The following is a 15701-nucleotide window of genomic DNA, read 5'->3' on the forward strand; positions in this document are numbered from 1 at the left end:
AGAAAACAAGAGACGAATTTGCCAAAAGATCTGTGTTTGCGTCATAAATCTCTAGAGGCACAGGCTCCAGTGGAGAACTCTTGGCAAATTCAATTCAGCCTGTTTTAAAAACGGTCCTGAAATGGACGTTCGAGGAAAGGGAACAAACAGTTTGCCTGGAGAATACACATCAATTCAGGTAAAGTCAATTTACATGTAACACACGTAAAAAGAGAGCCAGTGTCTGATAAAGATTTGCTACACAGATCACATCCAGTTAACTGCCCAAATAAAGGAAACACGAGGAAATGAGGGATACAAAGTATATTGAAAGCAGGTGCTTCCACACAATTGTGGTTCCTGAGTTAATTAAGCAATTAACATTCAAATCAGTCTTAGGGTAATGTATAAAAATGCCAAGTGGCCCATTCATTTTGGCCACCATGGCTAAAAGAAGAGTTCTCAGTGACTTTGAAAGAGGGGTCTGAAAGGAGCATAGGGGTTTTCAAGGGTGTGTCTGTGTCTCAAGTCACCAGATCGCAACCCAAATTAAAAGGTATGGGAGGTTCTGGAGTGGTGCCTGAGACTGTGTTTTCCATCGCCATCAACAAAACACCAAATTATGGAACTTCTTGTGAAATAATGGTGTCGCATCCCTCCAATGGAGTTCCAGACACTTGTAGAATCTATGCCAAGGCGCAGTGAAGCTGCGCGGCTTGTGGTGGCCCAACGCCCTATTAAGACACTTTTTCCTTTATTTTGGAAGTTAACTGTGTCTATGCATGGATAAAACGATAAACAAAGACATGATAAACGGAGATAAAACAAAACAGTGCTTCAGTACAACCAAAATAAAATAAAAGGTGTATAATAGGTGTCGATATGAACAGTATTACAGCCATTCATGTGTGAGACATTGTAGGTGCCAGACCAGTCAGTTGTACTGTGGTTGTGGTTACCTATGTTCCCCAGGAGACCGTTGGCCACAGTGTTCTGATCCGGCCTCAGAGCGTTGGGGTCCTGACCGATGAACTCCAGGCTGTCTTGCAGTCTGCCAGGAGCACACAGACAATGGCACAGGTTCAAAGGGCATCAGTAGAAGAGATCGAGATAGATGGAGCAAGTATAGAAAGAGGAGAAGGAAGAGAAAGACAGGAAAGAGACGAGAGAGAGAGACAGGAGAGAGAGAAGAGAGACGAGAGAGAGACAGGAGAGAGACAAGAGAGAGAGAGAATGAGAGACATGAGGGCAGGTGGTAGTAGGGCTTACGTGTTAAGGCTGCCATAGACACTGCTCCCTGTTCGGGCTGTAAACACTTTACTCAGCATCAGCTGATGGGGCGACCTGTGGGCAGACAAGGGAGAAGGGGCGAGAAAGATAGGGAGGGATGGGGGGGGGGGGGGGGGGGGGGAATTCATAATGACTTGGTGCTCCTAATGTGTGATGTACTGTACCAGTCAAAAGTTTGGACTCATTCAATGGTTTTCCTTTATTTCCACTATTTTCTACATTGTAGAATAATATTGAAGACATGCCGAGAGTGTGCAAAGCTGTCATCAAGGCAAGGGGTGGCTACTTTGACGAATCTCAAATATATTGTGATTTGTTTAACACTTCTTTGGATACTATGATTCCATATGTGTTATATCATAGTTATGATGACTTCACTAGTATTACTATTCAATAATGACATCACACCAAGACAGCTGCTGTGTACATTTCTTAGATCTCCAGTTCAAAGTGCGGTGGGACACAATCTCTCCCCCCTCCCCTGAAACTCACCGTATCTGATGGATTTTGAGTGTGGAGCCCTTGTAGCTCATGGCCACAGAGCCAAACATCATCTCCCCCAACATGTTGGCGTCAGAGGAGCACCGTGACCCCTGAGAGACAGGAGAGGAGAGGGTGAGTAAACTGCATGGTTTTCTGCCATCAAGACAACCATAATACATTGGATTGACATTAAAGTCTGAAAGGCATTTATTTTTTTGGTTGCCCAAACACTTCGATCACTTGCCCTCAAATGTAAATTAGCTTTTCATGCAGAGAACCATATATTGCCTGCCTTTCACCAACACATAGGGGACAAATAAGAAACTATTCGTAAAACAATTCTCAGAGCAGGCTCAACTTGCCTGACTGCCATAAAATGGTCTGTCTTTCACTCAAATGGGGAGAAACCAGAAATATCAGTTGTAGGCTACTGGAAGTTGTAGTTTTTTTCTTTTTCGCAATCACACACACACACACACACACACACACACACACTTTTAAGTTTACATATACCTTAGCCAAATACTGGTAAAACCCAGTTTCATAATTCCTGATATTTAATCCTAGTGTTCTTCGGTTTACAAGCCTCCCTCCTTTTCCTCCAAATATAACAATGGTCATTATGGCCAAACAGTTATATTATTGTTTCCTCAGACCAGAGGACATTTCTCCAAAAAGTATCATCTTTGTCCCCATGTCCAGTTGCAAACCGTAGTCTGGATTTTTTATGGCGGTTTCGGAGCAGTGGCTTCTTCCTTGATGAGCGGCCTTTCAGGTTATGTCGATATAGGACTCGTTTTACTGTGGATATAGATACTTTTGTACCTGTTTCCTCCAGCATCTCACAAGGGCCTTTGCTGTTGTTCTGGGATTGATTTGCACTTTTCGCACCAAAGTACTTAATCTCTAGGAGACAGAATGTGTCTCCTTCCTGAGCGGTATGACGGCTGCGTGGTCCCATGGTGTTTATACTTGCGTACTATTGTTTGTACAGATGAACGTGGTACCCACAGGCGTTTGGAAATTGCTCCCAAGGATGAACCAGACTGGTGGAGGTCTAGTCTGAGGTCTTGGCTGATTTCTTTTGATTTTCTCATGATGTCAAGCAAAAAGGCATTGAGTTTGAAGGTAGGCCTTGAAATACATCCACAGGTACACCTACAATTGACTCAAATGATGTCAATTAGCCTATCAGAAGCTTCTAAATCCACGACATCGTTTTCTGGAATTCTCCAAGCTGTTTAAAGGCACAGTCAACTTAGTGTATGTAAACTTCTGACCCACTGGAATTGTGATACAGTGAATTAGAAGTGAAATAATCTGAAAGTAAACAATTGTTGGAAAAATTACTTGTGTCATGCAAAAAGTAGATGTCCTAACCGACTTGCCAAAAATATAGTTTGTTAACAAGAAATTTGTGGAGTTGTTGAAAAACTAGTTTTAATGACTCCAACCTAAGTATGTATGTAAAACGTCTTACTTCAACTGTATGTATGTATGTATGTATGTATGTATGTATGTATGTATGTATGTATGTAAAAACACCTGTCCATGAGTGACTGTTCAGTTTACTTGCCCCAGGCAAGTGTCAAACTATTAGGGTTAAAGACAGTGTCTTTTGATCATGAAATAGCTCGCAGTGGTATGCTTTGAGGAGCTATGGCCAGCTATCCGAACAGCGTGTGAGGTGTCAAGAGGGACCATTCTTACCCATAGAGATGTACTAGAGTTAAATCTCCTTTCCAATGGTGTTTCGCATGCCAAAACAGGCCTTGAGCCAAGTGCGCCATCTAACAGTATGTTCTCACCTGGAAGCGCAGGCCCTGTTCCCTGGGTTCCCGGGGCTCGGAGGCGCAGGAGGAGGAGCTGTCTAGAGAGCTGGAGCTGCCCCCTGTAGGCCTCAGCTGGCAGCACTTCCCAAACACCTTCATCTGGGCCTCACTACTGCATATCTTCTGCAGGGGGAGGACCAAACAAATTATACACACACACACACACACACACACACACAACATTATGTGGACACCTCTTCAAATTAGTGGATTCGGCTATTTCAGCCACACCTGTTGCTGACGGAAACGTCTAGGAACAACGGCTCAGGCGCAACATGGCAGGCCACACAAGCTCACAGAACATGACCGCTGAGTGCTGAAGCGTGTAAAAATCATCTGTCCACGATTGCAACGCTCACTACCGAGTTCGAAACTGCCTCTGGAAGCAACGTCAGCACAATAACTGTTCGGCGAAGCATCATGAAATGGGGTTTCATGGCCGTGCAGCCGAACAAAAGCCTAAGATCACCATGCGCAATGCCAAGCGTCGGCTGAAGTGGTGTAAAGTTCGCCGCCATCGGAGTCTGGAGCAGTGAAAACGCGTTCTCTGGAGTGATGAATCACGCATCACCATCTGGTAGTTCGATGGACGAATCGATGGCAGGGGAACGCTACCTTCCCCAATGTCAACTGTAAAGTTTGGAGGAGGAATAATGGTCTGGGCTGTTTTTCATGGTTCCGGCCTCTTAGTTCAAGTGAAGTGAAATCTTAACGCAATAGCATACAATGACATTCCAGGTGATTCTGTGCTTCCAACTTTGATGCAACAGTTTAAGGAAGGCATTTTCCTGCTTCAGCATGACAATGCCCCTTTGCACAAAGCGAGGGCCATAATGAAATGACTGGCCTGCACAGAGACCTGACGTCAAACCCATCAAACACCTTTGGGATGAATTAGAACGCCAACTGCGAGCCAGGCCTAATCGCCCAACATCAGTGCCTGACCTCACTAATGCTCGTGGCTGAATGGAAGCAAGTCCCCGCAGCAATGTTCCAACATCTAGTGGAAAGCATTCCCAGAAGGTTGAAGGCTGTTATAGCAGCAAAGGTTGGGACCAACTCCATATTAATGGCCATGATTTTGGAATGAGATGTTTGAGCAGGTGTCCACATACTTTTGGTAATGTATGTAGTAGTATTGTAGAATAAGGCCCTGGTCCTTGGAGTTTCTCACATACACACTCACACCACCCCCCCCCCCCCCCCAAAAAAAACACTACTATTTGTCATGGCCTATCACATAAATAAGAAGCATATTGCCTCTGTCCTAGGTTTGATGAGCGTCTGACTGATCTTTAAACATAAACGCTGGATACCTTTTGCACAGAGGGCACATTTATAGGAATTGTCTGACAGTATAATTACACATACCTGGATGGAATTCAATAGTTTAGCGGTACAAACTTTCCCCCAAAAGATATGCGTGTAGAGCGACAAAAATGTTCTTCTGTTCATGTTTGAATGATTGATGTTTTATAGACATACATTGCTTAAATAATGATAATAACAAATACAGTGCATTGAGGAATTTCCTAAGAAACCAAATAGTGTTAGTGACGTTAAATGTAAATAATAAAATGTAAAAAAAATTGTAAAAAAAATCAAGCCTTTATCAAGGCTTTATCTCGTATTTCTACGCAAACACAACCAACATAGAGGCTTTCTGTGTCTCACAAAATGCGATTGATGTCAGAGCATTCAAAGTTATTTCTGTTGGTCTTAAATCCATTCAGATTAAAACACAAATCTTATTAAGTCACATGTGATGTGACTTAATTTGTCTGCAGAGAATGGCACCCTATTATACTGGACTGCGTGTGTTGCTTTGCTTTAGTAATGGCTCACATCAAACAAATGTCTCGCCACGCCCTGATAGAGTACACAAAGGCTTGGTACATGCGAGTGCCTGTCATATGACTTCCTCAGGAACTCGTGAGCTGGAGCTGCAACCGCACTCTTGCTCTCCCTCCCTCCCCCGCTCTCTTGCTCCCCCTCCCTCTCTGCAGCACCCACTCCCTCCCCCTCTCGCGCTCACTCACTGCTCACCCTCTTTGTAGCTTGTACAACCTCATTGCTCTTCACCCCTCCCTCTCTAGCTCTCCACCTCTCAAGCCAACTTGCTCACTCTAACTTGCTCTCCACCTCTCTAGGGAGAAACAATATCCTCAGGCAAAAAACCATCATGTGACAGGGGTCACACAGGAGCAAACTAAACCTTAATCATGCTGCAGAATGCATTGAAAGGCTAACATAGTACCCACACTTGTTGCATATACAGGCCTAGCTAATTGTGGCCCTTATTCAATAAACTCATATTGCTTTTTGATGCAAACATTTACAATAGGTTGTTAAAGTAAATACACATGTTCTATTTGGACACAAGGGTGATACAGGTCAAGCGGTTGGGGTGTTGTCAACACCAAAGTACATTGCAGCAACCCATGACAGTGCAATGCCAAAAGGGCTGAAGATGTGTGAGAGAGAGTCAGAGACTGTGGTCATGTGAGTCTGGAGGAATGTTTACACATCGGTGGCGGGTGTCAGCTGATGCTATTATTATTGGAGATAAGAGGTCCAGTTCAAACCGGTCAAGCGCTCTCTAATACAGCCACAGGAGCTTTAGACAGCACTACCCATTTCCTCCACGCTATGGTGTACAGCCTCATAAAACACCTTCCCCAGACAAGACAGACACACAACCCCCCATATCCCTCACCAAAGTGTCACTCACCGAGGCAGGGGCTTCCTCTGCACTCCTCTTTTTGGCACTGGAGTCGAAGAGGACATTTCTCCCCCGTCGCTCACAGTCTTGGTACACTATCAATCTGATCTGGCTAGGGTCCAGCTGTGGGGATGACCAGCTAGAGAGAGAGAGAGCGAGAGAGGGACAAGCATGAAGCATATGACCATGCTGGCACTACTAGCAATGAATGTAGACCTGTTAATCAAACTATCAAAGGGACTCCCAAAATATCAGCAGTGCGTAAAGACAGACATTCCCCAATCAGACCTGTCTTCACCCAGTCAGAATACCAGAACCAAGCAGAGGTCCATAATGGCCCAGGTAAACGCCATCAAATAAAAGGATAAGTTATAATAAAAAGTTTTTAAAAAACAGGTTCACAGTGATGGACTGACAGTTGGTTAATTAGTCCTCTTAAGCGGTCAGCCCTTTCGGTCAGTGGGCCTGCCTGTCGTGCCATTGCTGTCATTCCTCCCTTCATTCTGCCGCCTGCCTGATGGGGAGCAGAGACAGCTATGGCCACCTCCCAGCCTCCACCACAGGGCCTGCTTGGTTTGGAGGGCCGTAAAAAAAAAAAAGAGTGATGGACAGACCGACGAGACAGAGGAGGATTTTTCTCAAATCTGAGGGATGGCAAACAGGGAGTGGATAGGCCTATTTCTAGCTGTTTATTGGAGAGTCTGTGAGGGGTCCTCTTAAATGCCACTGTTTTGAGGAGGGGTGAAGGGGCTTAGCTGTCCTAGCTCCCTGTCAATACCCCAAGTCACAGCCCACTGGTATTTATGTTCTCTGCATTACTGTGGTCCATCAGGACCTGGGATGTGTACTGGTCTGGGCTAAGTACGTGTGTGTTGTGTGGCTCGCTGTTTACCAAAACACTGGTGTCAGTCACATTATAACCTACATTCCTAGGTCTTCTTAAGCCTCTAATCTAAAGGAACTTTTAATCAAATTATCCATTGCTCATCTCAAGTCGTTTGATAATTTATTAGGGGCTTGGGTGGTACATGTCGACCGATTATGATTTTTCAACGCCAATACCAATTATTGGAGGACCAAAAAAGCCAATACCGATTTAAATCGGCCGTTTTTTTATTTGATTTATTTGTAATAATGACAATTACAACAATACTGAATGAACACTTATTTTAACTTAATATAACTGACTATTGGATTTTCTTATAGGCACTTTAGTATTGCCAGTGTAACAGTATAACTTCAGTCCCTCTCCTCGCTCCTCCCTGGGCTTGAACCAGCAACACAACGACAACAGCCACCCTCGAAGCAGCGTTACCCATGCAGAGCAAGTGAAACAACGACAGGCGCAGAGCGAGTGACGTTTGAAACACTATTAGCGCGCGCTAACTAGCTAGCCATTTCACATCAGTTACACCAGCCTCATCTCGGGAGTTGATAGGCTTGAAGTCATAAACAGCGCAATGCTTGACGCACAACGAAGAGCTGCTGGCAAAACGCACGAAAGTGCTGTTTGAATGAATGTTTACGTGCCTGCTTCTGCTTCTTCTGTTTTTTATAAGATAAGTTTAATGCTAGCTAGCAACTTACCTTGGCTTACTGCATTTGCGTAAGAGAGGCAGGTCGTTATTGTGTTGGACTAGATAACTCAGTTTGCCAGATTGGATCCCCCGAGCTGACAAGGTGAAAATCTGTCGTTCTGCCCCTGAACAAGGCAGTTAACCCACCGTACCTAGGCCGTCATTGAAAATAAGAATGTGTTCTTAACTGACTTGCCTAGTTAAATAAAGGTATAAAAATAAAAAATAAAATGTTCTTCTAAAGATCGGCCAATCGGCGCCCCAAAATTTCCGAGTGTAATGAAAACTTGAAATCGGCCCTACTTAAATCGGCCATTCCTATCGGTCGACCTCGCACACACACACACACACACACACAGTATACTGGGGGATTTGGGAAAAAGCCACCGGATGTTTTTTCAACACAGTCAATACCATTGAAACTATTTCTTTGAAGTTTAATACATTTGAATATTTACAGATACTTTTTAAGTAAATACTTGCAGTCAACTTGTGCAGTACCTCAGAAGATAAAGAAGATTGTGTTCTTCATTTCACCTGTCACAATTTTTTATTAGAAGGCTTACCTGCAGTCCCCAGGTAAATCCTCACGTGGTGTTTGTTTACAAGCACACGACGACAAAAGACAGGAGCCTTGTTTGTCACCCACTGTTGTGCTTCACGCGCCAGATCTAGTTACAGTATGGAATTCACAACTAAATGTTTGCCAGCCAGGTATCTTATTACTATTAAGTTAATGGTCTAAAATATGCCAAATACTCTGCAGTTGTGCATTTGGTTTGCTAATTTAGTAGCTAGTTAGCTATCTAGCTAAGTGGTTAGCTACAGTACTTCCAAAATCAAGTTTTGCTTGGTAACAGCAGAGAATCCCCTCCTGGACTAACTGATTAATGTTTAATATTTAATACTGTTTAATATTTGTTTCGTATGTGCAGCAAACCTTGAGTAGCATTTTTTAGTTACTTGTATAGTTTAGGTCAGAAACTATACAATGTTTGCAATGCCTTTGTTTGAATTTAGTTAGCATTCTCTCTGGAATTTTACATGTACTTGTTAGCATTGATAACCTTCGGATTAGAGCCTCGGTGGGGTTGAAAACAATGCCCCTTGTGTTCAGCGCCAATATTACCGAATATCCCAGTATGGTACAAGGTCGGTAGGAAAGTATGACACTGGATACTGCCCAAGCCTAGCTCGTATCATATCGGCCTAACATAACATCTATCATTGAAATAGATTCCTTATCAGCGTCCACACAATAATTTCTAAGTCTGAGTACAATATTCCCTTTATGTGCCCATCAGACCTTCACTCAATGACAGCACTAATCGAGGAGGTCGGCTAAACGAAAAACAACATTCAAGAAAATAAACCTTGAAAGCGAATGAGGTGATGGTATACGAATCCTATAAAGGAATAATCCTTGGACTCATTCAGGAGTGCAAAAGTTGTCCATTTTGAAAGCAAGGCCTACCCTGGCGGGAATCAGCATTCCATGGCAGGCCAAGAATACTCCCCTACCCATTGTAGAGCGCAGGAAAGAGCAGACTAGTCAAAGTTAATGCGCCTTTGTCCCAAACGGCACCCCATTCGCTACATAGGGCACTACTTGTTCCACAAAAGTAGTGCACTATATAGGGATTAGGATGTCATTTGGGATGCACCCAGCCTGTTACAGCCCAGGCTCTCCATAGCTAGCCTATATATTCTGTTCAGAAACATCCAATTCCCCTCAGACAACCAAGTCATCAATGATGTTGGCTCTGAGTTATGCATGAGGCATTCACTTTTCTCATTGGGGCAAAAGTCGGTCCTCTCTCCTTCGTGAGTTGTCGTGTAGCTCAGAAGTGTCAATTTGTTAGGTGAACGGAAGTGTCCTATAATTGGACTAAATGATAGGATCAAATGACAGTAGCGCAGGCCTAGAGCCCGTCAGTCAATATGTTTTAAGGACCATGGCATTACTCCTTAGCATGATACATTTACATATAGACTAGGCCTAGCTAAAGCTAGTAATAGGATTCATTCAGCCTAACAAACAGAGGGGAGTACAAAAACAAAAACATAATAATATGAGCTTGGCAAATCATTTCAGCAGAGGATAACAGACAACGCAGCTCTCCATCTTATCATAACAGAAGTCAGCAGACGAGAGAAAGTGGAGCAGTTTTAAGAACTTTGTGTCCATCAACCAGGGACAGAAAGCGAGCGGGGAGAAACAAGGAAACAGACCCTGTGACAGTTGGCTATTATGAGCCATTCACAAAAGCAGCAGCACACAAGACTGTTACATACAGCAGCACAGTGCTGACCTCAATTCAGACTGAGCCTATAAAATAGGCTACAAAAAAAGGCCTATAAACATCATATTAATTTCTTTGCAGTATCCACCTCTTAATGTGTTTCTCTATCCCTCAGTCTATGCATGTTTCAAATGTACCATTTAGACTAGGGCATTTGTAATAACAACAACAATTTGCTTATAGCTCAGCTGTATCAATCAGAGCATACAATCTACAAAGAAGCATTGTGTGAGTCGGAGCCCTGCAGTGCCAAAGTAAACTCCCTAAAAATTACAGAAGACGGACAGCCTTTGACTGAAAGGCGGTAAACACTGCATCCACACTGGTTCCAAATCGAGAAGCAACTGCAAGCTGTCAGAGCACTAATCACCACATTACATAACACAGCAGCACATTGTCACCACAATTATAGTGAAAATATATAGCCTTGCACCACGTAAAAACAAGTAGATTCAAGCACCGCGACACACAGCTGCAGCTCTCTCTGAGAAGCTGAAAGTAACCTTGAGTTAGGTATTCTAACCACATTCAAATCCAACACGGTCAAATCCTGAACACTATCACAAACACCTGGCAATAATCATGCATACAAGCAGCAAGCCGTTTGAAATATTACTAGGTACCTGGGCATCATTGTGCATCTGCCAGTCTTTCCCCCGGCCCTCTCCTTGCCCTCTCATCCACTGCGTGGCTAAGAATAGCGCTGAACTAAATTCACACAACAACATGAGACTGTCAGGTGATCTTTGCGCTGTGCTGGACAGCGCCTGGACAAAGGCATCCCGGCACTGCCGCTGCCCACTGGGCGGGAGTCTAGTCACCCTCTGAAACTAAAGAAAGTGACAGGCACAGCCATCCACTGGAGGTCTTCACAGGGAATAATATGTCCTCCTCGCTGTGACTGCAAAACAGCCCTCCCTCCCACCAGAAAGGCACACGCTGCAGAGGCCATTGGGACACTGTGTGTGTGTGTGTGTGTGTGTGTGTGTGTGTGGTGGGCAGCCAAGTGGGGTGAACATGCATGTTACATAAACAATCAACCTAAGCTGTGACGCTTTTCCTCTGTCTGATAATGGGGGTTGTTTTTGAATACACAGAGGGTACTTTTCCAGATAAGCATTCTGGTGAACCAGTCCAGCTAGGCTATATTATAAACACTCTGGGCTGAAAGTGAAACCCTGCTTTAGGACGCTGGGTGCTAGAATAACCTAATCACACTTTCTTATGGGTGAAAGAGGACACCTGCTTACCGACTCCAACACACAAACACCATCTCTCACACACACAACTGGATCTGTGGGCAACACACACACACATACCCTCCCTGCTAAAACTAAAAACACAAGTGACTGCGTCTGAACTGGGGAGGGGTCAGTGGGAGCTGAAGGGGGAAACATTTCTCCAATCTCTCTCAACAGCCCCAGAGAAGCCACAAGATGCTAATGCAAGGAAGCTTGAAAGCTCCAAGTCCCCACCACAGCTGACTCACTTCGACACCTGACCCACAACCTGTTGTGTTTCCTTGGTTTCAGCCAGGTGACCACTAACTTCTGCATTCCACTCCATGAGTCACATGATCCATGAGTGTGTGGATCACATCCACATTCTCGTCAAACCAAGTTCAACCCCTGATTGTCCAATGGAAAGGATGCCAGAGGAAACCACAAACCCAGGGGCTGTGCATCTATGACTAAGTGGATCATGCTGCATCACACATGTGTAAGAACGGTGTAACGTTGTGGAATGCTATTGCTGTTACATGATTGCCAAACTCGCGTTATCTCTGGGGAATATAGTTATTCTACTCTAAGTCAAGCTGAGTGCAAGGGGACTATGCCTAATTCTGGCCTTCAGTTCTAGACCAAGAAATGGCTGTCTGAAAGCCCCTACAATACTGAGTGTCTCTGTTTTGCCAGACTGTACAGAAAGTAGGTAGCCAGGTGATATGGGATACATCACTGATATGGGACTCTCAACTAAATAGGCTAGAGCTAGATTACATTCCGAGAGACCTTTAAGTGTTCATATCAGTTTATGGTGTAACATTACACATGAACATGATTGACAAAAGCATATTTCTCTCAAATGTTGTGCACAAATTTGTTTACATCCCTAATTAAATTAGCATTTCTTCTATGCCAAGATAATTAATCCACCTAACAGGTGTGGCATATCAAGAAGCTGATGATAAACAGCATGATCATTAAACAGGTGCACCTTGTGCTGGGGACAATAAAAGGCCACTAAAATGTGCAGTTTTTTCACACCACAATTCAACAGATATCTCAAGTTTTGTGGGAGTGTGCAAATGGCATACTGACTGCAGGAATGTCCCCCAGAGCTGTTGGCAGATCATTTAATGTTATTGTCTCTACCATAAGCCGCCTGCAATGTCATTTCATAGAATTTGGCAGTACGTCCAACTGACCTCAACCACAGACCACATGTATGGCCTTGTGTGGGTGAGAGGTTTCTTGATGTCAACATTGAAAGTGCCCTATGGTGGCGGTGGGGTTATGGTATGGTCAGGCATAAGCTACGGACAATGAACACAATTGCATTTAAAATCGATGGCAATTGGAATGCACAGAGATACCGTGATGAGATTCTGAGGCCCATTGTAAGGCATCTGTGACCAACAGATCCATATCTGTATTCCCAGTCATGTGAAACCCATAGATTAGGGCCTGATTAATTTATTTTAATTGACTCATTTCCTTATATGAACTCAGTAAAATCTTAAACATTACTGATACCACAAGCCCAGTTCCATGACTCATAGCAACCCAAATAGCACCCTATTCCCTATGTAGTGCATTACTTCTGACCAGGACACATTGGGTTCTAGTTTAAAAGTAGTGCACTGACCTATATAGGGAATAGGGTGCCATTTGAGACAAGCTCTGACTGCCAATTCTGAGAAACAGCAAAAAGGGTTTCTGGCAAAGTTGGTATTTTAGTTAGGGTTAGAATTCTGAGGGGAGTTAAGCCATCAGCATGCTTCAGTTCAGCTGGCACCTTGCTGAACTCGGCTAGGCAAAACAAACGAGTGTGCGCGCGCATACTCCCTTAAAAGAACAACAGTACTATTCTGAGAGAACTTCCTCAAAGTCTAAATAAATCAAAGATAGTCAATTAATGACACATTTCTTGAGTTAAGGAGATCTTAGTTGCGTAATTTTCCATCAAAGATGTTTGGTGCTGTATTTAAAAAATTTAAAAAAAATAAGTGCGTGAAAACATTTAGTTGAATGACAAAAATGGAAGAATCCCTACTGTTGACCAATCACAGACGAAGGCACGTAGCCGGCTGCCGACCTCAGCTTGCCTCGAGAAAAAATATAACGTGCATGAACAACCAAACCCCCCCCAGTTCCGAACTGTTATCAGCTGGGAAACATGCGGACGCTTTTAAGCCTGCATATTAAAATCTAGGATAAATGCTGGTAGGCCTACACCGTTCAAACACCAGCTTTCCAAAGGCCTTGATGTGGTTTATGAGGAAACCTTGATTGTGCTGCTAACTAAGAGAGCATGGAAGAGCTCAAGAAACAGGCCTAGTAGACTAGATAACTTTACATTTGATAGCCTAAATCTCACACAAATAGGCTATTCTGATTTAATTACGACATAGGCTACTATTAGTACTTACCATGCCAGTACCATAGGCAAAGACAGCGTAGGGTCCTTTACGCAAAATATATATCTTTACCATGACCCTGCTGTTCTGAGAACGCGTGGGTCACTTAAAATAGCACTGATAGGAAGAACATGTCGACAAGCTGTCTTACTGGCCTGCCTAATGAGATGCAACACACTCACTAGACCAATTCATAAAAATTAAATAAAAAAAAACAAAGTAGCCAAACCACAACTCAAGACGGGGAAGCAGGAGATTGGATGTAAAAAAAAATATATTTTAAAAGCAACGACTTTCCCTCATCTAACCTGGCAGCTACTTTTACAGGTTGTGACTGACTAGGGAATAGAAGTGATACTGTGACAGACGTTATGATTGATGATCCCGCACATGACACACACACACACACACTGTTATGAAACTATGTGCAGAGGGAACTTGAGCCTAGATTTCACCTCTCTCAACCATTCCACTACTACATCTTAAAGTATTAGTCCAGTGTTCGAGAATGTTTATGAAATATTACCTATAATTAATTACAACATGAATTAAATAGATGTCCTTCCCCAAAAATATAACTAAGGATGTTAAAAAGCAGCTTTTCTCTGTGCCTCTGCTTGGCCTGTTAGGAAAGAGTGGTTTGGGAGTATACTGGTAAATAAGAAAACTGCTTTGACAGCTCATCCAATGAAACTTGCATACACCTGGATATTCAAATTAGCTTCCATGTGTGGGCACTGGGGCAGTCTGCCTGAGCCCGGAAGGACCAAGTCAAATAGTATGGATAGATTCAGGATTTGGAAACACTGATGGAACTACTAGTGCACTTTACCATAACAGCAATAAATGCAGACTGTTCATTTCACAAGTGTGAGACGTTTCTGTCCTTTGCTTTGTCACTATATTCCTTTGCTTGAAAAACAAGAAAAGCGGTCTGTGTCCTGTTTGTCCATCTTTACACTTCCTCAAAATATTCAGAATTAAATCGGAGATAACTTAAGAAATCTGTCATGAATTTACACCTTTTTGCAGAAGAGATCATGGTCGTGCAATTTTACATTAAGATGTTTGGTGCAGTATTTCTCAAGTAATTTTTTGTTGCATATAAAGTGTCATTGAATGACAAACACTTCATTGAAGAACCCCTACTGTTGACAAATCACTGACGAAAGAGTGTAGACTTTGGCTTCCCTTGTGAAAAACATTTCTGTGCACGAAGCTGCTTGACTAACCACATAAGGGCACATCTTGGCCAAAGAGGATGATGTCATTATCTAAGCAAATTTCAAGTGTTTTTTTTTTTTTTAAGCGGTTTGCTTCAAAAACAAGTGTACTGAGGAGGGATGCACGATATATCGGTGAACATATCGGAATCGGACGATATTAGCTAAAAATGACAACATCGGATGTCTAGTTTAACGCCCCGATGTGCAGAACCCGATGTCAAAGGTACCATGCATACCTATAACGTAGGTACATGACCGCAACTTAACCCTGTTTCCTAAAGCTAACGTTATAAGCAGCCAGCTAGCTTCATCTGACTAGTAAGGCTCGACCGCACCGGGTTGTGATGTGAAGCTAGCCACAATAAGGATTAGGCACAATAGTGGAATTTGCGGTTTGCCTTCAAAATAAAATGTATGCCATTGACAGTAATGCAAATTAATACAAATAGTAGAATTATGCCATACTTTTATTTTGAAGACTAACTGCAAAGTCCACCATTGTGGCTAATCTTTATTGTGGCTAGCTTCACATAGATGGGTCCGACCACAATTAATCAAATAAGAACTGTCTTATAAATTAGGGTTATTTTAGATGACACCTAGATGTATAGTTAGCTAGCTGAAATAGATGTAATGTTATTTGACACAT

At 43.1% G+C, this 15701-nt stretch overlaps 1 protein-coding gene across 1 annotated transcript in view; it reads right to left on the reverse strand.

Moving 5' to 3' along the window:
* LOC110537736 (folliculin-interacting protein 1) overlaps positions 1-15701 on the reverse strand; it is a 34448-nt gene that overhangs the window by 13352 nt on the left and 5395 nt on the right. Inside the window, 5 exon segments of the mRNA XM_036937747.2 lie at positions 939-1030; positions 1249-1323; positions 1762-1862; positions 3561-3707; positions 6316-6445. Coding sequence (XP_036793642.2) covers positions 939-1030; positions 1249-1323; positions 1762-1862; positions 3561-3707; positions 6316-6445 — 545 coding nt within the window.

Source organism: Oncorhynchus mykiss, chromosome 12 (genome assembly GCF_057628025.1).
Source record: "Oncorhynchus mykiss isolate SJ-2025 chromosome 12, ASM5762802v1, whole genome shotgun sequence".
Taxonomy (NCBI): domain Eukaryota; kingdom Metazoa; phylum Chordata; class Actinopteri; order Salmoniformes; family Salmonidae; genus Oncorhynchus; species Oncorhynchus mykiss.